Below are 25,560 nucleotides of genomic sequence, written 5' to 3' on the forward strand. Positions count from 1 at the left end.
AAGCATACACCATGGCGTAGGATGACTGAAACTGAAGGACCTCCGAGTGTGAACTTCTCCGATTAGACACTTCCAAAAAAGAGTTTCATAAGCCCCGATCGTTCAGTCTTGTTCCAGTATTTTCCAGTATTTTTTCGGTGATGTTGCGGTTACGTTACACGTTGCACAAGCTGTGTGGAGAAAAGGAAGCATTATCGAGCACTTAGCAATACGAAGGCTGGAACACTGAAAAGAAGGACGTTTGTCTATGTAAATAAATGAGCCAACGTGCGGGAAGCTAGGTAGAGTCAAACGTCCCGAACACCTCATTATAATACACTGCAATTATCTAGCAATGGTTGTTGTACACGTAATACACAGAATTGCATTGGTCAACAATATGGGAAAACATTTCTCGATACTACACATTGTACTGCAACCCAAACGCAAACGAAGACGGAATAAAACAAATGGTTAGACGAAAACTGTTATGGCTGGGACAGTTTCGTTTAATTATTCACCAAAAACTGTGCAAAACCTGTGTTTTCTTGCAATGCATCGGAATGTTTACACTATAGGAACATGGTTTGTAAATTATTCTTCGACTTTCGAAGTTATTTTACCAATTATTAATTAGTCCATATTTAGTCCATATTACCATACTTTTTTCTTAATTCCTTTTAGAAATTTGAGTTTTAAACTTTGTAATAAATTGAGACAGTTCCTGTCAATTATGGTACGCTTATTGCGGAGTTTCTCAAAATTTTGAAACCAAATTCAAAGTTCAATACTATTAAATTTTTGTGAATGATAATTGTGATTTGCTTTATTCAAGTAGATTGACTATTTTATTCGTGAATTACAATATGGCTGAAAGGGCGCTCAATTTATATACTCAACTCCTTTATCGAAATATCAAAACAAGCAAGCAAACAAGCTAACAACAAATCTAATTGCTCGATTTAGCTCAAACGGTTTTATCTTTGGTACAGTTTCTTACTCCGTCCGCGTGGTCAATATGAGCTCCTTTCCGGCAAGTTGGCGTTTAATTCAAATTTGAACCTTCATATTTCAACCTACTTCCGCTAAGATGTCGCTATGATGCGCGGTGTAAGGCACCGAACACCAGAGAGCGCTGCACGAAGCTCTACAAATCGTGTCCTGCATACCTCCTGGCTAAAATTCGTGTCCTGGCGCCAGCTCAACCGCGAGAATCGCTTTGGCGTGAGCGTGGATTGTGAGTTTGCCGTTTCTGTGAATGGAGTGTAGCGAAAGCGTTTCAAACGACAACGGAGACAATTTTTGTTCGATGCCTTCGTTCAATCAGGAGTATAGTTTTCTCTCGTTTAAGTGAGGGGGGCCTATTTGTCCATATGCGAGTATCTTGATTGTTTTTGTCCAAAGACCGTAGACACCCTGCATGTGTCAACGACCTACATGAAGATGGCGAAAAGGATGAAAGGATGTTCTTTTGTTTCTGCACAGTTTTTTTGTAAGTATTCGGTCCGGATGTTTTTGAAAGCAAGTTTATTTTCTTTGACATTTTATGGTCTCGATGTTTGTTATGCCAAAAATAAAAACAGAAGCCAAATAATGTAGGCAACCAGAAAAGGTTTTTTGAAGGTGAAACATTTGTTTGTGCAATTTTAGTCCAAAAGTGTATGATTTACAGAATTATGAAACGCTTTGTGAGTGAACAAAGAAATGGAGGAACTTCATATTACTCCATTCAATAAACATTTTACTTAAATAAAGTCTTTTATTTTATAAAAATTCCTATTATATAAATAAAAAGGGTTAAGTGAAAAAAGTGTGTAAAGTGTAAACAAGTGTAAAGAACTTGCAATAAATGAATTTAAGAAAAGCAATAGTGTTGCTTGTTTTTTTTAATTTGTTTTTTTATTATTTGTTATTAGAACGGGCAGAGCTGCATTAAGCACCAATTCGCCCAAGCACTGATGTCTTTTCCATAGAAACCGATTTATCGGTGTGGCGATTCGACTCGCTGCACTCGCCATTCTTTCTTGTTTGATGGATTTAATCCGTCAAACATTATCGGCTGAATCGTTCTTTCCAAAAATAGTTAGCATTTCTCAACATATGTCGATTACGCGTCGTTGTTAAGCATGGGGCATTGACCTACAACTAGGATTAGTTATACTCTCCTCTCATGGCGCTTTTTTCATTACATGTGTCAAAGTGTCAAGTTGTTTGTGAAATGGTGTTTACATCAAAATACATTAAAGATAGCGTCCCTAGGGGATGACAATTGCCCTGAAATATTTCATTGCATTGCGTATGTTCGAAGGATACGATTCGGAGTTTTTTATACGTTTGCCACACTTCAGTTTAAAAATAAACAGTTTGCCGGTAGCTGAGCGCATTTTTAGTCCAATAAGTTCATGCATTCGCGGGCATCAGTTCAGGATCCGCCGTGAGCTAGCAAAATGCCCACTTGTTGATCGAACGGATCCTGCCACGTGATGCTTCGTTTCGTTCGGCTCATCATCCGCACCGTCCGATGGAGCGACCGGGCAGAGCCATGCGGGCTGACGAAAAGGCTCATCAATCAAAAATGTTTATGCTCGGTCCTTCGCCCCGGCCCCCGGCCACCGCGGTCAGCGTTAATGAACGCGAGCGCACCCGGTTCGGAACGACGCAGGACACGGGATGGCCGATAGCAAGCGCTACGAACTGTGAAAAATGTGTCCTGATGGGGACTCGGAAACAGTTTGGTTCCGGTTCCGATCACCGCCGGCCACCGCCGTTAATTCGTTCGCCGTGCAGCGGAAGGCGTACCGCTGTCTTACGATGAGCTTAATTGCCTCACTCACCACCCACCGTTTGCGGGCCTTTAGTTAATTACCAAATGCTCTGAATCGTTCCTCAAGGTGAAAGTCCTCAGGATTTCGGATTGTGGCTGGCTGGTAAACCTGCAGCAAGGGGCCGCTCGGGCGGGTCCACACAGCCACGCGGGCGGCGACCCGTTTGCGGGTTACGCAAGTGGAACAGATTCACTGTGACTTACAGGCACCTGTTGCATGCGGTGTGGCAGCGGCGGGTTGTGCGTCGTGGCGCCACCGGACAGACAAACAGCCGGCCGCCGCAAACAAAGTGCTGGCCGGCCGGAATCCTTGCAGACGCCGACCGATTTTAAACCGATCGAACCCGACTGCCTACGCACTGTTTGCGACGCTCTTGAGGGCCGTGCATCCGTAAGGATTCTCCGTGCAGGGCTTCCTGGATGCCGCACGGGCAGCTTGGCCCGCGCGATAAATCATCAGCCGAAGCCGCCCGGGATTACTTCCCCGGCCGATCCGGCCATTCATACCCGGTGCCGGTTGATTTATGGGGCGCTTCTCGTATACGACTACCCGAAACGTCCTTTTTACATCTCTTTTCGGCCGATACTCAATGTTCCAACGATTGCAGGTCCCAGCGGAAGCAGCGTTGACATCGGCCCACTCTCAAGTGCGCAAAAGAAGTCGGTACGGCGAACCCACAAACACACAAACGGACACACATACACAAAATAGATTACTTATTTACCATACGGACGCCACGTGAAATGAGTCATTGGCGTGTCGTTCAATACCGCCACCGATCGGTGGCGAACCGCCGATTCAGGACCGATATTCCGATTAAGCAAACCGATGAACCGGATCGCCGAACCATAATCACACTACAGGTTCAATAAGTTTTGCGGTTCAGTATCAGAGGGCACTGCTGCTAGACGAATTTATTTTTGTTATATTGGTATGTTTCATTCATTTCATTTCAATCGGTCGCTCCTTTCTTTGTTTGGAAAAGCAAAGGAAATTTATGCACGAATGTTAAAAGTATATAAGTACTCTGCATATGAGGATAATAAAGTGTATTTCAAACCATAAAATTGTGTTTTTCTTATCGAAGCTCAAAACTTATTGAACAACCCAGTAATTGTCTCCAAAAGCCGACGTCGACCAAAAATCCAATAACATTATTTCCAGTAGCCAGTTTAAAGCGGTGCATTTCGGTCATGTTATTTTAACGGCAAGGAAAATGTATTAAGGTACAACGAAGGTACAACGTTCAAATTAACCAATTGTTTCACTCTTTAAAGGTTTTTAATTTAATTTATGCCCTGCACGTTAGGCTAGTGTATAGTAACGAAATGTCGTAGTAATGAACTGGAAATAAGAATTGGAAGGAAGGTCTCAAGTGTATGAGCTGATCTGTTACCTAAAGACTACCTTGTCGGCTTCTACACGCAAAAGGGCCCAGTAAACGCAAACTGTCTCTAATTAATCATTTCAGTTATCACAACCCCCACAAGCTATTATGTTCGCTGGTATCTCCACTGAGATGAAGATCTCGCTGGCTCGGCTACAGTCTCGAAATGTAATTGCCGCAGGATGCGTATTTCTCATAAATGCGTACGAGAAATGGCATTTTCAATTGGCATAAAAGGGCACCGAAACCGAAGCCCAAACCAAAAAAACAAAAGTAAATAAAAATGGCCGACCCAAACAGTCGGCGATTCGGTGAATGGTGTTTTTTTCTGCGTTATCTTCATTCCCTTTCCACCACCCAGGCTACCAGGATTCGTTAAATGTGTCAGCACTTTCGGGCGGACAAGTGGCCTCCCCCGAACCTCTCCGATGGCTCCGATAGCGCGCACCGTGCGAGGATAATAAAAATAAACTCCCGTCCCATCCATCCACCATGCGCGTGCCCGCGTTCGCGTTGCAGGATTCGGCCAGAACCCGGGTGCCCCGTGTGCGGTAAGGACGGGAGGACGGGTGACGGAATATATCGGGGCTCCGGGGCACTGCGAGCGAGGGCAGCCAGAGGAAAAATAGAGAGGAAAAAAACACTGTACAAATATGGCAAACTACTGCCACACCGACCGACCTAACCTCACTCAATCCGCCGTCCGGTGGGCGTGCTGATGAATTTGTTTTCCCGTGTTTTTTTTTCACTCCGCCGCACTACTACAACCATACCGGAGTGTCTGGTATCCGCGTGTGTGTGTGTGCGTGTTTTCACACCAAGCCGGCAGCGACGCGGCCGATCAACCGGTGGCGCTACGGCGTTTGGGCACCCGGCGCTTCTCCTCGGGCTCGTCCGCATCCTTTGACAGGAGGCCGACGACGACGATGGGGACGATGGCGACGATAAAGATGTCTTGTGGCGGGCGTTGGGTCGGTTCACACACCAACTCGGACAGCGTGTTGCGGCCGCGACTCAATCGTCCACCGTCAGTCGGTCGCACGCGTCCACCGGAGTCGGTTCAGGCTGTTCCGGGTTTCTTGGCTCTCCGGCAGGTTTGGCTTCCGGCCCACGCACCACAGAGGGCGCTGCTCTGGGCGAACTATCGTGTTTCGGTTAACTCCACCTCTTATCCTCATTCAAACTCTGGTGCTGCGATCGGAAGCGCGCCAAACGCTACGATTTGTGGAACACGCACGTGGCTGGCACTCCGCGTGGAGTGGTATCGAAGTCGTAAAATTCGGTTCACCATCGGTAAATCTACATTTGCGTCTGATAGGGACTGATGCGGTCTACGCGGTGGCTTCCCGTCGTCAGGTCGTTCTTCGGGCGAGCGCAAGATTGTTTAGCATGTCGGAACCGTCCTCGCTTCCGAGGTAATCCCCAATTCCCCGAGGCGCTCGGTAAGATATCGCGCACCAGCGTTCTGTGAGACCAAAGTGAGCTGAAAGTGTCCGAACCAAACGTACTCAGTTTTTCCAATCCGATAGAACTGTCCAACAAGATACGCATCGAAGAGGCACTGTGTGAATTCAAGAAAGTGAGATTTTATGGTTAACACTCATTAATTACGCGTATCGGAATAGTTTCACTGCTAGATCTGGGAAATTGTGAATTTTTACGGGTAAATATCAAGAACTGTTGCTTATTACATTATGCTTGGAAGATATTCGTTTCAATTTACAGTTTCTAAAAGACAAAAATCAATAGTGTTTTGAAGCCACAGCCATTTTGTTTGGTAATAGATTGCTAGAACTCCAGGCTTCTTTACAAAGCACAGGTCTTTAGTTTGTTCCTCTTTTTTAAGGTAATCAGAGTTAAGCTAACAGCAGATAATGTAGAAAACGAAGTTGTCTTATTGTCTTTTTTCCGTTTTGTAAACAACACTACAACTGCGACGGTGAAGCTTTCCATTTAACTGTGAAAACGACGCGCAGCAATTATTCGACTGTACAACAGTTTACTTTTAATAAGAATAATCATTTGTGAAACAGCAAAATCATAAAACGCCGCTTGATGGCTGAATGACGCCACTGATCGATAAGTGATCCTTGCGAAAAGCGAAACGTCCCGCCACCCAGGAAGAAACAATTGTCATAAAGTGCCCCACGGTGCGCTACAGGACGTTCGGGTGTTCCCGCAAAAGGATTGTCAATGCCAGACGGCAACAGTGAGTTGGGCAACGTCCCACTGTATTGCAACGAGTGAACGAGTTGTTTCTTGGAATATTAAAAACAAAACGGTCATTGAGACAGAGCGCGACAGAGTGCACAGTGGAAGGAATAAGTTCCAGTTCTTGAACCGCCGGCCCCATCAAACCCCGTCAGCGTGGATTGGTAATTTTATTCTATGAACGTAAGGTACGTAAGTTGAAAAGTTGGTAATGAAAAATGAAGAATGCGAGACACGAGAAAGAAATGCTGACGGGAAATGCTCAGTATGTAATCAGTAATCTTATGTTATAATATGTTAATACTATTAAAGGCAACGTGGAATCGGTGCAAGAAAAGCAAAAACATTTAAAGTACTCCAAAAGCTACGGGTTTTGAACTTTTACTGTACGTTTTCGAAGCGTCCACCGGAGCCTGTTGCATGCAAGGTTCGCTATCCGACGGCGCAGACCGCACTTTCCGTGCACACCGACGTTTGACGTGCTAGTCGAAACCGATGTTATGATAGGATAATTTATCATGTGTTAACCCGGACCGGGGTGCTCCAATCCACCCGCACGCCACGTTGCTTGTCGTCATCGAGCTCTAGTTTTAGCCATCGCTCGCTACATTTTTTTTGATGCGTTTTTACCGTCCGCTATCCGTCTGGATATCCTTTGGCTCGGCTTCGGTGTGACTACAGATCATTATTATTGATCTTTTTTTTTTGCTCCGCGAGCTGCACCTCCGGGTTTGCTGGTTGCCTTGCGCCGGAGCCGGAAGTGTGTGTGGTTCTATTGGTGCAAATGTGCAGCGAGCACGTCTTATGCCGCGTGGTACTTCATTTGTACCTCGGTACCACCGTCTCGGCTACAAGTTTATCATCACCCCGAGCTGGCCACCCTGGCCAGCCAGGGTGGCCTACAGCGCAAACATGTCTCCTGCTGCTACGGACGACCTACCACCGGCTTCGATCGGCACGCTCCGCGCATTCCATCAATGTTGATTACCTGCGGAGCGCACAATCGATACGACGACGCTGTACATATCGGTACCGTGCAGGCCAGGGATTCGGGGTCCGGACCTCGGAGGCGGGAGGCTCGTCGTGCCGGTCGACTGATCCTAGAATCGTGGCGAGCCATTCGAATCCAAGGAACGACCACCGGGCCGGGCTGAATCGGTGGATGCGATACAGAAAGGACCGCAGCACGGCTAAGAAGTTAATTAAATTTATATCTTCCTCTTGCTTTCCTAATAGTGACACTTTACGATTAGGTTGGCCAATGATGTGGATCCTCTTTTCTTTTTTGTTCGCGCGTCCCGTGTCCTTTTTGGGTTCGCCTTTTTTGCCCCTAGACCTTCCCGGACCTCTTTTTTAATGTTTCTTATCTTTGACCCACTGGTGGTGCGCGACGCCCATCGAGGGCCGGTGGTTCGGTTTTGGGATATAAGCAAAGACCCAGGATTACGGCTTGAAAGTGAGATTGATGGAGGTCTCCGCCCAAGAGTCGTATATCGAGCTACATGCCGCAAACCGAAAAATAAATACCCACGCCAGGCCAGGCCGGGCCAGGCCAATGACCAGGTTCTACCGAGATGGAAACTTTTGCCGTAATCTAATAACCGCCCATCTAATCTACGCAGTGAAATTGCCGTTTTCCTCATTTGTGTTGGGCCTGGTCGAGGGCGGTGTCGCACGGGTGATTGCATCTAGTTCAATTGTTTATTGTTTGCCAAAACAATTTTTCATCACGCGGACAATATTCTGTATTTATGGTGAGTGGTCGGCACGTCGCTCGCGGCACCGCGGCGCGGACTGGGCGAACATTAATTATGTTCCACGTACTCGGTACGGCACATCCGCGATAATAGGTCAGTATCCGTTTACAGCGTTCTAGGACGTGAGCTGGACCGGCGAATTGCCCACGGCCGTCGGGGTTTTTTTTTATCCGTCATTTTATCATCGTATTTAATCACATGTCAGCACAACGGGTCAACGGGCCTCGAAAACCCTCCCAACGTTCAGCGCGAAAGGTCCTTGACCAGCGGACTGATTTCGGTGTCCTTTTTTGGATCAGTACACAAACAAGGGGACAACGAATGCTTGCGTTGCTGCCGGCTTCGCAAAACATGGCCACGCTTCGGTGAATCGGAATCGGCGAACAATAAAAATCAATCACCGATAGATTGCTGAGCCCGCCCGGTTTCCCGAGGCTTTCGGGCCACTAAGACCCGGGCCACATTCACGGGCGGCGTGATATGATCAACGGTGTCCCTGATTGTCGCTACGTAGTTTTGCTTCCGTTCGCCTAGTGCCGGCGCCACGCCAGGATGCGCTACCTTTGCTGGGAAAGAGCGGCTTTCGAGAGCGAACGACGCCAGGAAGCGCCATGCTTTAACTCCCACTGGTTGGTTAAAATATGCAAAGCGTTTCTACGGAGAGCACTTTATGTGACTGGAATTAGCGATAGTTTCAGGGTGTGCGCAGGCTGGACGAGGCAAAATTTATTACTGCAGTCCCGGTGCCAAGAATGAGCTTAAGAATTCGAACATTGGATTCGCACAACGAATGGCACAAGAATTGCACCCTCGGGAAACAAGCGAACCAGAATCAGAACGAATTTTCAAAATAAAAACCAGAAACTTAATGCCTGCAGAAAATGGGAAGCAAAACGAAGGCATGCATTTTCGGCTCCGAGTCTCCGACCGGCTCCGGCTTAATATAAGAAAGTGATACTCTGTTTGCACCCTGGACGGACAGCAAAACCAGGTCTACAGTTGTGCGGTGAAGCTTCACCTCGGCTTCATCTTCATCTGCGCAGAGTCAACAAAGATATAAAATACCAAATGAGTTTCGAGCGAAAACATTCGACGAGGAAAATCGTAGGCCTACTGCGGCACGCGCACTTCCTTCGCATTCACCGACCGACGGAACGGCGGCATCTTCATGCTCGCCGTCCGCCTTTTCGTCGCATCACTATGCGGTGTGAAAATTGAAACCAAATCGCATCATTAACCCCCAAAAATGGATTTGATGACAGTCGATAAAATGTACGTACCGGCGGGCTTGGCTGCTTCGGTTTGCTTTTCGTCTTTGTTTCTGGGGCTTGGCATTGCGGAAAGGCCATCAAGAGCGCAGCACTAATGGCACAATATGTTTCTATTACAATCGTATGTTGTAATGACATTAAAATCGTACGTTGCATTCGACTCCAAGGGAAATTCTTTTCATTTGCTGTTTCAGTTCATTCATCCAGTTTTTATCTGCTAAGAATAGTTTCTTTGTTCCGGAATTTTGTTGAACAAGTTGCAATGGTTTAAAATGGTGGGAGTAAATTGCTTAACATTATAGACTGTGATATTAATTATATTTTTTTGCTTTTATCTCGACACCAAACTATGCGGTTATTCGCAACGATTTAGTTTTCCATTTCGTTAAAATGTTTTAAAGTTAGTTGCGTTGAATCCAAACAAAATTCCTACTTTTAAACTAATAGAACCATGCACATGATTGCTCAACTTTCATATTTCATTTACAAAAACTATTGTCAGAAATGTAACTTTTCGAACGACCAATCGTAACTGAATTGACAAAAATATGCCAATTAACTCAAACCCGCTAAGTATTATTGTTCATTAGAATACATTTCTATGTTTATGAATTGGTCATCAATGATGGTCTCTCATTTAATCAATGATGGTCATCAGTGAATCATTCCTTTAAGAGGTTCAATCATTTTAATGTTATTATTTTTTTATCATTAGTAAAGTGTACAGAGCTGTATTGAGCAACAAATTAAATATTGTTGCTCTAGTTAATACACAGTCAAGATTTGAACTGACATCTTTCGCAGAGAAGATTTTCACAGCGAGATAGATACGGACGAGTCGCGTATTAGTAAATAGTTTAAAATTATTTGAGAACTAATTTATTGCATCCCCGCTGATAGAGCAGTCGGTAACGCTCTTCGCTGTCAGCGCAGCTGGCCGTGGTTCGAATCCCGGGATCGGTTGTAACTCAACCGGCCATGGTTTCGATTCCCGATACCGGCGTGACAGGGGGGTTGGCGCGGGGCTAACAATCCCGTCCGTAAAAAATTAAATGTTACAGAAGAGCATCAGAGATTAACATTGTCTCTGGTGCCAGGCCAAGACTGCTCAGCGGTTGTAGCGCCAAAAAGAAGAGAATTTATTGCAACAAAAACAGAAAACACGTGTTTTAATCACGTGAACAATCTTTTCCCTTGTATAAAATGAAGTGCATCCTGTAATTTGATTTTAGTTCAAATTTATACTCTAAGCATCGTTTAAATAAGGCATGTTTCGAGATTTGTTTTAATCTAAACAACGATAAACGGGCTGTAAACAAAAAAAATTTATCAGGCAAGTGGTTTTCGAACGGCAAGTGGTCATTGGGTATTTGTGTGAATCAATACATGGTCTCGTGTTTTGAAAAAAATCGAATATTTTCAAGAAACCAATTTCGATTCCACTTCCACGATCTTTCTCCCCAGCGAAATGAAGTCCCGGGCAGGCCACACCGACAGCACGTCGATCAGATCGATCAGCTCGGAGGACGTGAGCACGCAGCAGCACTACGATGCGAACATGTGCTGTGCGGAGGCCAAAAATCCCGCCTTCAAGCGCGGCCGCCAGCTGCAGCAGATGCAGATGATCATACTACCGTTCATCCCGATCCTGGCGCTGATCGTGCAGACATCGTACGAGATGATTGAGATCGTGAGCTACCGCATGGAGGTGACGGAGATCGAAAACCAAGTGACGATGGCCACCGACCTCGGCAAGGTTGTCACGCGCCTGCAGCAGGAGCGGTCCGATGTGGCGTTCTACATCTACACCAACGGCATCACCCTGCGAAGGAACCTGAACGACACGTTCCTGGAGACGGATCTCGCCCTCGACAACATGTCCTCCTGGCCCGACATCTCGATACGCACCGTGCAGCCGAACAACGGTGAAGTGACCTGGCTGAACATGAGCGAGTTCCGCGAGACGCTGCAGGAGTTTCGGGCCAACATTAGCTCCGAGGACAGCAAGGTGCCGGAGATTCTCCGCTGGTACACTACGGCTAACGCGGCGCTGCTCGAGCATCTCACCAACCAGATCAAGGACGCGAACAAGAGTGGCGTCTGGCGGTTTTTGCTCAGCTTCAAGAATCTGCTGCGTAGCATCGAAAGTCTCGACATCTCGTCGGTGTACGGCATCAACTACTACGGCCGTGGTTACCTCGTGCAGGACTCGTACATCAAGTACGTCCAGCACGACATCCTCGGGCGGGACCTGCTGAACGGGTCGCTCCACTTTGTGCCCTCGCTGAAGGCCATCTACCGAAACATCACGCTGACCATGAAAAGCTACGGCAACATCACGCAGTGGAGCCGAACCATCCACCGGAACGAGCGGCGCAAGGAGAACGTGGCCGACGCGCGGTCTTACTACGAATCGATGGCGTACTACATCGACGAGCTGCGGAAGCTGCAGCGAGCATTACGATCCATCATACGGTTAGTCATTCGCGGGCGCGGTGTGTTAATTTATTAGATTTGTCGCCAGAAGCAGCAGAAACTGGCGAATTCGCTACCCAACCCATGCGAGGATACGAAATTGAACCACATGATGGTTTACCTGTCTAACCTATTTAGTGCGAACGTTGATTTGTGACTTGTCTCTTCACTTTGCCTACGATACGGTTCCCAGAGTTAAATTTTTGGTTATGGCACGAAGCGTTAGTCACAGTTTATCGGCCAGACCGTATAATGATACAAACATTCACGTTCCACAACCACAATAACATAGTAGTAAAAAGTTGTGGAATTCAGAATGAAAGAAACCTGATCTACTCCTTTTTTATTTACAGTATCGGCCTTGTGAATCGATTAGTAAAAGGCCTGTTGCTTCTATAAATTTGGTCGAAACGAAGAAGAGAGTATTGCCCTTGAGAAGTCTGCTATCTTGTCTAACTGCACTTAACGCTCGGTAAACATTATTGTCTAGGCTTTTTTGATGTCTTGCTAGCTGTGTCATCAAGTTTCTCAATTCGGCGACCAGCAAGACTAGCGTTTTCAATGCTCACCAAAATTCTTTTCTATCCAAGGTTTGAATTGACCGATATTACTTACTGTTGAAAAAACATGTAAATAAACCCACGAGACTCGTTTTAATTTATTGTTGATGGAAAAGCTGAAGATGCTATTGTTTCCAAGTTACTTTAAAGACAAATCGATCTCGGTGTGTTAGTATTCCATAACTGCGCAGCCTTAATGAAAATGAAAAAACAACAAATACTACACTGAGGATAGGATTTGAGGACAAGTTGTTGTTGAGGAGTTGTTTTAATTCGAATATTTTTATATCATAACGCACAACAAATCGACATTTGTCGATCGACAAGTTTGTATTTTAACGACCGTCTTTTTTTAACCATCAACAGTAGTGAAGTCCAAAAGGTGCTCCAGTCGGCGGACAACATGGAAACGTTCGGTATCGCCATCCTGGTGGTCGTCCTGATTGTGTCGCCCATCATCATCATCCTGGTGCGGAACGCGGCATCCACCATCCAACTGTACGCCATCAATCTGACCCACAAGGCGAAGGAACTGAAACGGGAGAAGCGCAAATCGGACTCGCTGCTCTTCCAGATGCTCCCGCCCACGGTGGCCACCCAGCTCAAGCAGGCCCAGACGGTCCCGGCGGAGTACTACTCGGCCGTGTCGATATTCTTCAGCGACATCGTCGGCTTCACCGAGATTGCGGCCGAGTGCACGCCGCTCGAGGTACGTCACGCACCGCCGCCAGGCGCGCAGGCGAGTCCGACCGTGGCCCAGCTAATGCGGTTTGCGCACTTGCAGGTGGTGTCCTTCCTTAACGCCATCTACCGGATGTTCGACGAGCGCATCGAGTGCTACGACGTGTACAAGATCGAAACAATCGGCGACTCCTACATGGTGGCTTCCGGTTTGCCGATCAAAAATGGTGGTATCTTCGGCGCACGCATTCGCGGTGAACCGCTCTTTAATAGGACGCTTCTTTATCTCTGGTATTATCTCTTTTTATGTCGTCTCTCTTCACATGCGTCGCCGGCCGGACGACACAGGCAACAAACACGTCACGGAAATCGCCACGATGGCACTGGACCTGCTCGATGCCTCCGGGTACTTTAGCATTCCACACAAGTAAGTCCTTTTCCTTACGGCTCCCGGGTGCGGCCCATACCCCCGCCATGCCGCCAAGAGGGAAAATGGATGGCAAAGAAGAGTGCGCGCCACAAGTTTTGTGCTCTCGGGTAAACATTTAGCCCGGAGTGAGGCGACGCATAATTTCGACACAGTCAGTCAGGCGACAACGGATTGTCATTAGTGTCTTGGGCGAAGTTTGCCACTCCGTGTGTCCGGCGCCCTTTAGCTGGTGTTGCCATTAGCTAACTTTTGTCGCACATCGCCCTTCCACCGCTCTCTCGATAGGGCCAGTTTCAATGTTTTTACTGACACCTTCTGCTTCCATGTTAAACTTTAAAAATGAACCCAATTTAAGGGGGCCGGATAGTTGCTACCGGGTCAAAAAGTGACTGGAACTTCTTCCCTACAAACAACCTGCAACTCTTCGTTGAAGAGCCAGTGCCCTTGAAGTGCCAGTTTCAACTTGAGAACCGAAGGAAATTTCACAATTCTTGTTGAACTTTCGACCGGAGACTCCATCACAATGGAATCGGGTTTGCGGTCTTTTTGGGACAATTTTTGAATACAAAGTGTTCTGCCTCCAAAACATCGACCCAAACGCGACGAAGTAATACGGATGGAATGCTTAATATATACCTTGGTCTCCCGAGTTCCATCAATCTCATTCACGGGCTTCGATTTGCTTCGTTTTAACAATATTTTCCTCAATTTAGGTGGTTCGTGGAGAGTTTGCTCTGGGCCGGGCTTTTGTCGAATATACGAACCGTTTATCAATATTTGCTTACCAAATAAGCTTACCTGGGAATGTGAATAAATAGTTTCGGGTACTTTTTGCACGGCATGACCGCATTCCGAGTGTAGATTCGTTCCCGTAAATAACCGTCCCGTTTCAATTTGGTTAAACCATTGCCGGTTTTCGGAGTAATCCACACCGAGCACACAGTATTCTGCTCCCGACATCGATTGCTCCTTTACGTAGGCCCCCCCATTTAGGTCCGTTCCGCTTTGTCTGTGCACGCGAACTCAAGGCTCGCCGTGGGCATGATGGAGGCGCCTGGTCCTTCGTAGAACAACCTGCTCGGCACTTCTCGGCACACACACACACTGAGATTGCACATTCCGAAGTGTCTTTCTTCGACCTTCACCTGCCTCCACTTCGCAGGGCCAACGAGCCGGTGCAAATACGCTGCGGCATCCACACCGGACCGGTCGTGGCCGGCATCGTCGGCACGAAGATGCCTCGGTACTGTCTCTTCGGCGACACGGTCAACACGGCCTCGCGGATGGAATCGACCGGCGAAGGTGAGAATCGTATCGTCGTCGCGCCACCACTCGCCACGCTTACGTGTTGTGTTTTTGTTCCCTGGTGCAGCGCTGAAGATCCACATTTCCGCCGAGATGAACGAGGCCCTGGTCAAGGTCGGCGGCTTTAAAACCGAGCACCGCGGGCTGATCGACGTGAAGGTGAGCGAAGCTAGCACGGGAAGCCCGCGCTCCGTAGGGACTTTCGTTAACTAACTTTGGTTCTGAGCAGGGCAAGGGGCTGATGGACACCTACTGGCTGACGTGCAAGGAGGGCGCCACACCAAACAACAACCACGGTGAGGTGGCTTGGTTCGCGGACATGAAGCCGGTTTACCTGAAGATAGTCTAATCGGAGGAAGCAAAAAGAGGAGACCGCCACGGGAGACAGGCAGTCCCATGTCATCGTCCTGTACGGAAAAAGCTAATCAACTTCTCTCAAAATCCCTCAAAGAGCTCTGAGCTCAGAGCACCAACCAGTAGCCGGCGCTTATTCGGTGGATTGCTGTAAAACTACTCAAACCCCCCCGCCCCCTGACGACCGTTTAACGGGCTGTCAGATTGTGTGTGTGTGTGTGTTTCTCTAAGTGTGTAGATGTGTTGTGTATAAAGTTGCTAGCTGCAACCCACTAGAGGGCTATCGGCAAAGGACGAGAGGTCTATCGGCGGTCTCGGTGCCTTGATGAAAGGTGTTTATACGTGTGGCTGTGTGTGTGTGTGTATGTGTAAAAGTGTATTACTCAATGTTGGTACCCACCCCACTATCACCCACCGGATCCGGCGCGCAACGTAACGTGGCGCACACACAAAGGTTTCAGGCAGCACCACAAACTTACACAATAATAATAAAGTCACTTCGTAAAGCGAACTGCCCAATTCACTCTCGCCGCATGACGTTCTTTCCATGACACGTGGGCCGCGCGGGGCCGGAGCCGGAGCCCTTTCAATGGGCCCCCTGCAAAAAGCCATATGGCCGCGGTACGGAACGGTGGCCAGATCGGTTGTGGCGAACCTTCGAATAGCCTTCGGCGTTCGACTCGTCCCGGCTGACGCGATCTGATAAACGACTCGATTTCGCACCGAACCTTTCGGCCCCACTCGGCCCACTCGGCCCTTCGGTGTGAAGGGCTTCGTGGGTGAAGCCAAAAAAAGCGGAAACAATTGGCAATTAGCCAGCTCCTCTCCAGTACCGGTGCCGCCGCCGCCGCCGCCGCCGGCAGCCCTCCAGCTGCGATTGTTATTATTCTTCGGCGCAACAAAACACCTCATTACGCCAAATGACAATATTATGGCTTACGGTTACATTTTATTTTCGTTGCACTCACTCACTCTCTCTCTCGCTCTTTTGCTTTCTCTATCTGCCACACGCTCTCTTGCTCACTGTTCCGGACACCGGATAGGTGTGTACCCTAGACAAAAAAGGGCAGACTTGCCGAGAGACTACCAATTTTGGGGTCAATTTTTCTGTACAGCCCCCCGAAAGCTTCATCTGTTTCGCGAACAGTGGCGATGCTCATGTTTGTACTTACTTAGCTCTGCCTAGCCCATGTAATCCTGTGCGGTTTCTGTGTAGGAATGTTGATGGTCCCAGCATCCCCATAAAATCCCTGTTAGAATAACGAACGACAGTGGCAACTCGTAGAGAGCTCCGCTTGAGCGTTCCCTCGTGGCAGGTCTCGTGCCGCCGCAAGGGTGCGCCTCCGTTAATCCCGGCACGCGAGTGAGCTTATCTCTGCCACTGAGCAGGTCAGAGTGCAAGTTAATTGCGCGAACAGCACCAATTATTCGACTGTATCCGGTTACGCGCGGTCCCCCGGTAGCCGAACGGTGGCACTTTGAAGTACCACGCTGAGCTTCACCTGTTCCTGGCCGGATTTTCGGTGGAACTTGCCGGGTAATTCGACACCAGATCCGGGAGCGGCAGCGCCGGGACCGAGAGCAGAGATGGCGCGCTCAATCTCGTGGGCAGCCCAATTAGGGAGCCGCCTGGCATGACGGCACGCCGCCACGCCATGCTGTTCGGCGGCTGCTCGGTCGTCGGGCGACCGCTCGGTCGTCGTCCTGGCCGATCTCGTCGTCCTGGCCGCGTTGCGGCCGGATGTGCAGTGTGCGTATAAAAGTACGCAATCGTGCCGCGCCGGGAGGTAGTTTGCATTCGGCAGCCCGATGGTGTAGGTGGCCTCCCGGACCACGACGCCCAACGTTGTGCTCGGCGTGCGGTGCACGTGGTTGGTGCCGCATGAGTGGTGGTCGCGTGCTTCGAGTGGCAATCAATTGTTGTTCGGTTCCGGTGCGGTCCCCGTGTGACTGCAACGGAAGTGAGAATCAAAAAGCGAACCAATCCGTTCCGGTCGATCCGGTCGATCCGGTCGATCCGGTTGATTTTCAAGACACCACAGCCACACGGTGGGCGGTGGTGGTGGGTACTGTTATTGGCGCCGCGTATCGATCCTTCTCGGTGACGAAGATAAATATTGGAGCCAAACTGGAGCCTACGCAAGTGACCGTTCATCCACCGCCGGACGAGGGCCCCGTGCCGGCGTGTGGCCGGCCTTTGGGTGAGGCACGCGTCAGAGGAGGCGGACGCGGTGATGGTGGCAAAGCAAAGAGCAAGGGAGGACGCATACGGCCGGAAAAAGCGCGCCTGAAAGAAGGGCGACCGCTCGATGGGGATCGGCTGGCGGTGGTGGGGACCGGTCCGGTCACCAGTACGCTGGCAGCCGGTAGCGAACTCTCCCGGGCACGGGACCTGTCGGTGAAGTCGTCCCCTTCGATCGCCACGTCCACTTCGCGCCAGTCGACCACCTGCTCCGATGTGCCGTTCGAGCGGGAGGTCACCATGTACGGCTGCTTCAAGTTCAATCCCAACTCCAGGTGAGCCCCGCACTAATCGAATGGATGCGCCACGTGCCCCGAGTCGCGTGGTGGTGGTAAAAAAAAGTTGGCGCACTTTCGCGAGCCACCACCTGGAGCCCAGGATCAGCCTCAGCCGTACCGTCAGGATTGTGGATATAATTCGGCCTTAATTATTTCCATATGTGGTTTCGTGGGAAGAACGCATCGATCGCGTAACCGGCTGACGTGCGGGTACCACGTGGCATCACTCCAAATCCGGTGCCGATTTAAAAAAAAACAAAGCACACGATACGTTCCACAACAGTTTTGGTTCAGATTTATTCTTTTGAATTTTTTAAAACTTGGCTTCAACAAATTGGATGGTCCAGATCGAAGAGGGTTTAAGTAATCAACATTTTCAACACCGGCTTAGGTTGCTACTCGCTATGTTCTTACCATTTAGCAACACTTCACGGTTATAATTGTAACCTAGTTTGATGAACTTATACAAGCTGAATTGTAAAGTATTATTCGCAACCAGCTCAAGGGCCTGTCGAGAGAACAGCAAGGATAATGGACAAGGCGAAGGCTTATGCTAATCGGCAGATAAACCAGAGCAGATTCATGATTATACCTTGACCAGCTGTACCAACAACGCCAGGGAGCATACTTTATGCTGATGTACTGATAGATGCTTAAAAGTTCGATGTGGTGAACTCGGTAGACGACCCTAGCACGGTTTGCACTATCAACGGCATGACGGAGGAGTTTCGTGCTAAGTTGTTATTCTACAGCCTGAAGAACCTATTTCGCTCCTATTCGCTACCTACTTCCAAAATTGACAATACCTTTTTAGTCGCGTCCGAGAGGAAGATGCATAGATTGATTTTAGCCTAGTATATGTGGAGGAACCATTCAGAAGCCATTGCAACAGCAAACTATACGCACAGCACTACGACCAGGCTGTCGTGAAGCGTGTACGTCATAGTCGTGGCATGAGAATGACGGATGACGAACCAGCTTGTAAACTTTTTTTAAGGCAACCCAGCAGGATAAACGCTGCGCTATACGATACGGCTGGTTTTATAAATTGGCGGACGAAGTTGCTCGGAGTCGCTTATGCAGACCCTGGATGTCTGATAGTAATAATAAGAAGAAGGAAAACAATAAAAAGAAAAGGAATGGACAGGGATGATTATGTTTTTGTTTTCGACAGTTCAGAACTACTGCTTGTTTGGCCTTTTACGGTTGAATGTTTATTACGGCGGTAAGTGAAACCGTGAGGATTGAAGTGTGGCAGCTTCTCCAGTCATTGTTTCGTAATTATGTTTGTGAAGGCAGGGAATAGAATAAGAATCCACTTATTTAGGTTCGAAATACTCTTACGTATATCCTCTTGTGGATTCGGACAACGATGCTTTAATGTTCGTTGAATTCCCGTTCAGTTCCCCAAACCACAATGAGAGAGCAAACGGATGGATAGCGAACTCTTTCTATAATTTCCAGCGTTTGATGTGAAGTAGGTCATCGCCGTAGGACCATCGTTTTCTAACATGTCTTGCGACAAGCTTGCTAATCACTGTTTGCTGCAGTATTCCCAATGTGACATGTTTGGGTTTGTAATTTAATAACTTCTAGTCGATACATTCCGGAAGTTCTGTTACAACTCCATTCCGGAAAATCGCATTGTCTGATTGATTGGTACCCAACTAATATCATTCGCTAATGCTAATTAATGCCGTGCTGAACATGGCATGCAAGACGGCGGAACTGTAGTGGCTGTGTTACGATTGAAGGCTGCCAATCCATTTTTATCCCTTGTCGGGATCAACTTGTCTCACGTGCTTCGCTTGATAGTTGAAGAGGAAATCTACATCCGACCAGATCATAGCATGCACGTAAAGGATGGCTACCTACAGTGAAAACATCTAATATCATTTTGTTGTTTTTAAAACTTCGTGTGGATAAAAATAGCACAACGTCATGAGCAGATTTTTGAACACCGGCCAAACTTTTCTCCATGACAAACATCAGGGGCCAAGCTTGTGGAACATTCTCCAGCATCACGATGGGAATGGGCACGCCGGTCGTCTCCTATAGGTCGCTTTAGAGAAGGCCATTCACGCCTCGGAGAGGAGTCGATTCAGATGATTTAGATAGCTTTATAACTACTCGAAGATTCGGTGGCGCGGAGATTCGATCTGAGAGTTGAATCTCAGATGGGGTGCTGATCCCGTATGTGCGGCGGGTCGTTGAAGAAATCGGGCTCAATATGGCAAGCTTTGTGCATTGTACAATACAACGATTGTACAGCGTGAAAAAACTACGATGGGCTAGACACGCCATCTAAATGTAAACGACTAAAATACCAAAATAACCACCACATAAAGGGTTTCGATCTTGAGCGGCGGGGGAGCGAATATGGCGTAGAGCAGGACACTTTTCCGCGGTCGTAGTATCGGATAATCAAGTAAGTAGCTGATTCGTTAGAGTTGATATTGATGCTAGAGAAAGTAATCGCTACAGTTGACATCTACAGGGGTACATCAGTTGGAGCGGCTGGTTTTGAAAGTTTTTCCTTCGTCGATGAAACTATAGTTCCATCAGCTACTCAACCCAAATGGCCGTTTGGTTTTTCCATTTTTCTTCGTTGTTTGTACTTGGTTTTGCTTTAGCGCACGTCCACGTACTTGTGCACCTTTCATAAGGACCCACGTTTTTCTTCCCCAAAGGAATGCAAGACGGCTGTTCATGGTACACATGTTGATAGTGTTGCTCATACCCATAGCGTCGGTGATTGTACAAAACGTGCTGCTGCTGCAACAACACGTGCAATCGTACAGTGAAACACAGGCGGCTGACGAAGAAGTATGTACCTTGTAGAAGAGGTAGTGGCCCACTTGTGCGGTTCTTTGACGTAGCTCGACGTTTGTGTCGTTCCACTTTCAGATGCGGCTGACGATCAGCATCACGAAACTGCTCAATGTCATCCAAACTGAGCGCATGAGCTTCGTGTACTATCTGTTGACGGGCGAGAATCGATCATACGTCGAACAGTCCATTCGAAACACCGAGTTCGAGCTGGGCCATCTGAGCGAGGATCTCAACTATCTGCTACTGTCGGGTACCACAAACCATACCCTAATTGCAACCCTGAGGTAACGATCCCTTACCCAACCCCGTGTAGCAATCCACGTAGAAACCCCTCTTTCTACTGCAAACGTTAACTAAAATGGTACTTCGAAAAATTTTCAAGCAAAGCAAGGGAACTTATGCTTGGGTAATTTTTTGGAATGTCTGCACCACTCGGGCCGGGCACTGGAAAAGCGTTTCTTCTGCCTCTCCCCCTCGTTGCAGGGTGAGCGATTCCGAAAACCAAACGTTCACTGGTTTGCAGTACTTCGAACCGTACAACACGCTCAACCAGTACGTCATCAGCCAGATCGTGCGCAGTGCCGGTAAGTCGATAAGCTCTAAGGTTTGGCGACAGTTTGTGGTGTATAAGAACCTGATCGAAGCCATCGAAAGCCTGAATATTGTGGCCATTCTGGTGCTTCAGTTCATCCAGAACGGTTACCTGGACTTGGCCGACTACGCCCAATTCGTGCGCCGGGACGCAGCCGCACTCGACTACATTGCGTCGGCCCAAAACTATATGGTCTCGCTCAACATCATGTCCAGGGCCGAATTCAAGGTAATGCAGTACTGGCGCAGCCAGTTGCTGATCAACACATCTACCGCGGATCGGAAGGAGGCGCTCGTGGAGTACTATCACTCGGCGACCACAATCTTGTCCAACCTGCAAGCGCAGCAGAACCAGATCCAGACGAGCGTGAAGGGCACAATCGTCGACGAGATCCACAGTGCCAGGCGCTACCAAACAATCTCGATCACGCTGGTGGTGATGATATTTGTGATCAGCCCGATACTGATCCTGATGATACGGGTGGCGACCAATACGATACAGAACTTTTCCACCAAACTGATGGCTCGCACGATGGAGCTGCGCATGGAGAAGGGCAAATCGGACCGCTTGCTCTACCAAATGCTGCCGCCGGCGGTGGTGAAGCAACTGAAACAGCAGCGCCAAGTGCCGGCGGAAACGTTCGACGCGGTCACTATATTTTTCAGCGACATTGTGGGCTTCACGGACATATCTGCCAACAGCAGCGCAATGGAGGTGGTTACTATGTTGAACACGCTCTATCGGCTTTTTGATTCGATCATACTGAAGTACGACGTGTACAAGGTAGAAACGATCGGCGACGCGTATATGGTCGTGTCAGGCCTACCGCAGCGCAATGGCAATCGACACGCCGGGGAAATAGCGATGATGTCGCTGGATCTGGTGTTCGGGATCTCCGGCTTCAACATACCGCACATGACGAACCGGACACTAGAAATCCGAGTCGGCATCAACACCGGACCGTGTGTGGCGGGCGTGGTCGGAACGACGATGCCGAGGTACTGCCTGTTCGGGGACACAATCAATACAGCTTCACGGATGGAGTCTACTGGCGAGCGTGAGTATAGCGGGTGGTGTTAGCGTGTTTTTTTAGGTCCCAACACGTTCCCTGTGTTTTTGTAGCGATGAAGATTCACATTTCGGACACCACCAAGGAAACCCTCGAGAAGCTGGGCGGTTTCCAAATCCAGAAACGAGGCACGGTGGAGGTCAAGGGGAAAGGAACGATGGAAACGTTTTGGCTGACGGGGCACGCGCTCTACGAACACCTTACACCGGACATGCTGGTTTCAATGTATAAGCAAAACGTGGTGACAGAGCCAGACTTCTTGAACATTATATAATCGCGACAATCCCGAGCCCCGCATTGTGCCAACTTTTCTCTGTCCTAATAGTTTCATTAACTGCACAGATATCATAAGATGGCATATGTATAATGTTTGTGAAACGAGAAAGTGTATGTAGATATATGAATGTGCAGGAATGGCCACGGTTTAGCTTGACGTGCAGTGCATACAGCTAACAAAGTAGGGTTAGTGTTTTACAATTTCTCATTCCGTTTTCGTACTCAAACAGTCAGCCAATTGTGCACGGCTGACATGAGTGTGTTTAGTATGTTTCCAATGTAGCAAGGCCACCGTTTTTCACATAAACGTCTGAACTTCCGGCAAAGGGTACCTAGAGTGTGGGCTGCCTTTGTTGGTTATTCCACTTGTCGGAAGAAACTTAATACACAAACATTTTAGATGAGTTGATCACAGTAGTTGCATGGACGTCGCATGCAAAGCACCAGTTTTTTTTACGAATCGTAGCAAAAGGAATGTAGTAGAACAATGTCAGTGTTTAATCTATTATGATAGAAATTCCTGCTGTTGCTTTTTCAACGCTGTCCCGATGGTTGGTACAGAAAACAGTGACATCTGAATTGCCTGTCCGTTGATCAACAACGGTCAGCAAACAGCAAACTCTGCGATGTTTGAATAAAGATCTGACATCAACAAAAACCTAAAAACTCGATATACATTTAGCAGCTTATGATCAATGTGTTTATAAACTAATACATGTTTTTGATTCACGATCAGAGACTAAACCGTGGATTAATAAATCGTTATGGTAGAAGATCGTTAGAAGCTTCAAGCTCAAAATCTCCCAAATGATAATAACAAAAACAACGTAGAGACGGAAACCCTTGGTATCAAATTCTTGCTATCCTAGTAGAAGCCTCTAACTGAATTCCCATTGGGCTCTTGCCTTCTTGTACCGCGTTTGTTCCGACGGAACAGACGATCTTCTCTAGAGGCTTCCCCAAACAAGTAATGGAGTTATCTAACCTTTCCGTCTGAAGCCGAAGGAGTCGATTTGTTCCAACGATTGCAGGTGATTCAAGAAGGAACAGAGTTCCGAAAGCGCACGTGAGAAAGCTTAGACCAACGCTCCTACGCGTTAGGGCTATCATCCGTAACAAAATTGGTTACAATCGGTAACCTTGTGTTTGACGGCATTATTTTTGCAGTCTTCATTGTAAAATATTCAAATAATTTTTAAACCGTCCGGCGTCTTGTAAACTTGTAAATGTAACCTTCATCCTATGAACTCACCAACCACCGGGCACCGAGCTGTCAAATCGCGCAAAACAAACTGTGTCAACGCATCGCCGGTCTGTCGCGATCTCCGAACGCACGTGTTGAGGTTCAGTGTGAGGTTGTTTAGTGTTTTCTCCGTGCGCTTTAACGATGAAAAAGAAAGGACGGAAGCCGCGTCGTAAGCAAACTCTTCCAAAGGCGATCGCCCCGATCGAGGAAGAACCGGCAGCGGTGAAAAATGCACCACACACGTTTGTCATCCGACGCGGGGTGCACTGTTCGTCGGTCACCCATTTGTCGCGCGACTTTCGCCGTATGATGGAACCCTTCACTGCTTCGAAGCTGCGTGAACGGCGGTTGAATAAGGTGAAGGATTTCGTGCACCTTTCTGGGTTTTTCCATGTTTCGCACATGTGCATTTTGTCGCTGTCGCCTCAAACGCTTTCGCTGAAGGTGATACGCATGCCGAAGGGTCCAACGCTTACCTTCAAGGTTCACCAGTACACCCTGGCGAAGGATGTGGTCAGCAAATCGCGCAAGCAGTACGTGGACGACGATTGCTTCAAGGCGGCTCCCTTGGTCATACTGAACAGTTTCAGTGGCGAGGGTCAGCACTTGAAGCTAATGGCAAGCACGTTCCAGAACATGTTTCCACCGATCAACCTGTCGACCGTGAAGCTGTCTTCGCTGAAGCGCTGTGTGCTCCTATCGTACAATCCGGTGAGCAAGTTGATCGACCTGCGACACTACACGATCACGGCGGTACCGGTCAACTTGAACCGTGGTGTGAAAAAGATTGTTACACGCAACATCCCCAACCTGGGACGATTCGAAGATATTGCCGATTTTGTGGAAAAGTAAGCAAACAACGGCACTCTCTAATACTGAGCGGCACCCACGAAACCGAATGTTTTAACTCTACGTATCTGTTCTTCTCTCCAACCAGGGGACACTTGCTGTCCGAATCGGAATTGGACGACGAGGAAACACACGTCGTGCTACCGCAGAATCTGAATCGCGGAAATTTGGCCGATAATCAGTCGTCGTTGCGGTTGCATGAGATAGGTCCGCGCATTACGATGCGTCTAATAAAGATCGAAGACGACCTGATGACGGGCGAGGTTCTGTATCATGACTACATTGCCAAGAGCGCCATCGAAGTCGATGCTATCCGCAAGAAGCGTATGCAGATACGCAACCTCAAGGAAAAGCGCAAGAAGACCCAAGAGGATAATCAAAAGAAGAAAGAACGACAAAAGCAGGAGCATCGTGCGAAGACTTCGGGAAGGACGGCTGGACAGATAACCGACCGTGATAGACAGCTTTTGAAGGATGCACAAGATGCCGTCGGCGAGGTGTCAGATGAAGATGATCGTGATTACTATCGCGAAGAGATCGGAGACAATCCGGACGAGGAGCTGTTCGGGTCAGCACACGGCGGAAATCGAAAGCGGCCGTTCATCCCGAAAGGATCGAACTATTCGTTGAAACCGAAGAAACCGAGAATGGATCGTCGTAAGGAGCACGAAGAGGACGATCGTCTCGCCAAAAAGGACAGGAAGAAACATTTCAAAGAGGGAAAAGAGCAAAACGGTAAAGGAAAGTTTGCCAAAAGGGGAAATGTCAAGAGCGACTACCAAGGCAAATCTAAGTACAGAGAAGGTGGTAAAAAGGGTGGTAAGGGTCATGGTGGTGGACCAAAGCAAGGAAAAAAGTCGAAATCATCGAAGCGAAAATAGATAAAAACAATAATACGAAATATATAACACAACAGCCGAATGGTGTTCATTATCTTTCTT

General features: G+C 48.1%; 3 protein-coding genes across 3 annotated transcripts; all 3 read left to right on the forward strand.

The window, feature by feature from the left end:
• The first annotated feature begins 10,898 nt into the window (after positions 1-10,898).
• Positions 10,899-15,230, forward strand: LOC128275056 (uncharacterized). Its single transcript, XM_053013432.1, has 7 exons — positions 10,899-11,905; positions 12,832-13,174; positions 13,250-13,376; positions 13,495-13,573; positions 14,739-14,878; positions 14,949-15,040; positions 15,111-15,230. Exons 1-7 carry the CDS (start codon positions 10,899-10,901, stop codon positions 15,228-15,230), a joined length of 1,908 nt encoding a protein of 635 aa, XP_052869392.1.
• Positions 15,231-17,117: 1,887 nt separating this feature from the next.
• Positions 17,118-22,522, forward strand: LOC128270417 (uncharacterized). Its single transcript, XM_053007817.1, has 6 exons — positions 17,118-17,752; positions 20,446-20,581; positions 20,663-20,871; positions 20,970-20,993; positions 21,071-22,236; positions 22,302-22,522. Exons 1-6 carry the CDS (start codon positions 17,118-17,120, stop codon positions 22,520-22,522), a joined length of 2,391 nt encoding a protein of 796 aa, XP_052863777.1.
• A 1,357-nt stretch (positions 22,523-23,879) lies between these two features.
• LOC128275058 (protein Peter pan) lies at positions 23,880-25,522 on the forward strand. The gene is made up of 2 exons (XM_053013434.1): positions 23,880-24,618; positions 24,708-25,522. The coding sequence occupies exons 1-2, from the start codon at positions 23,912-23,914 to the stop codon at positions 25,498-25,500; spliced, it is 1,500 nt and encodes a 499-aa protein (XP_052869394.1). The 5' UTR covers positions 23,880-23,911; the 3' UTR covers positions 25,501-25,522.
• The last annotated feature ends 38 nt before the right edge of the window (positions 25,523-25,560 follow it).

This window comes from Anopheles cruzii, chromosome 3, assembly GCF_943734635.1.
Source record: "Anopheles cruzii chromosome 3, idAnoCruzAS_RS32_06, whole genome shotgun sequence".
Classification (NCBI taxonomy): Eukaryota; Metazoa; Arthropoda; class Insecta; order Diptera; family Culicidae; genus Anopheles; species Anopheles cruzii.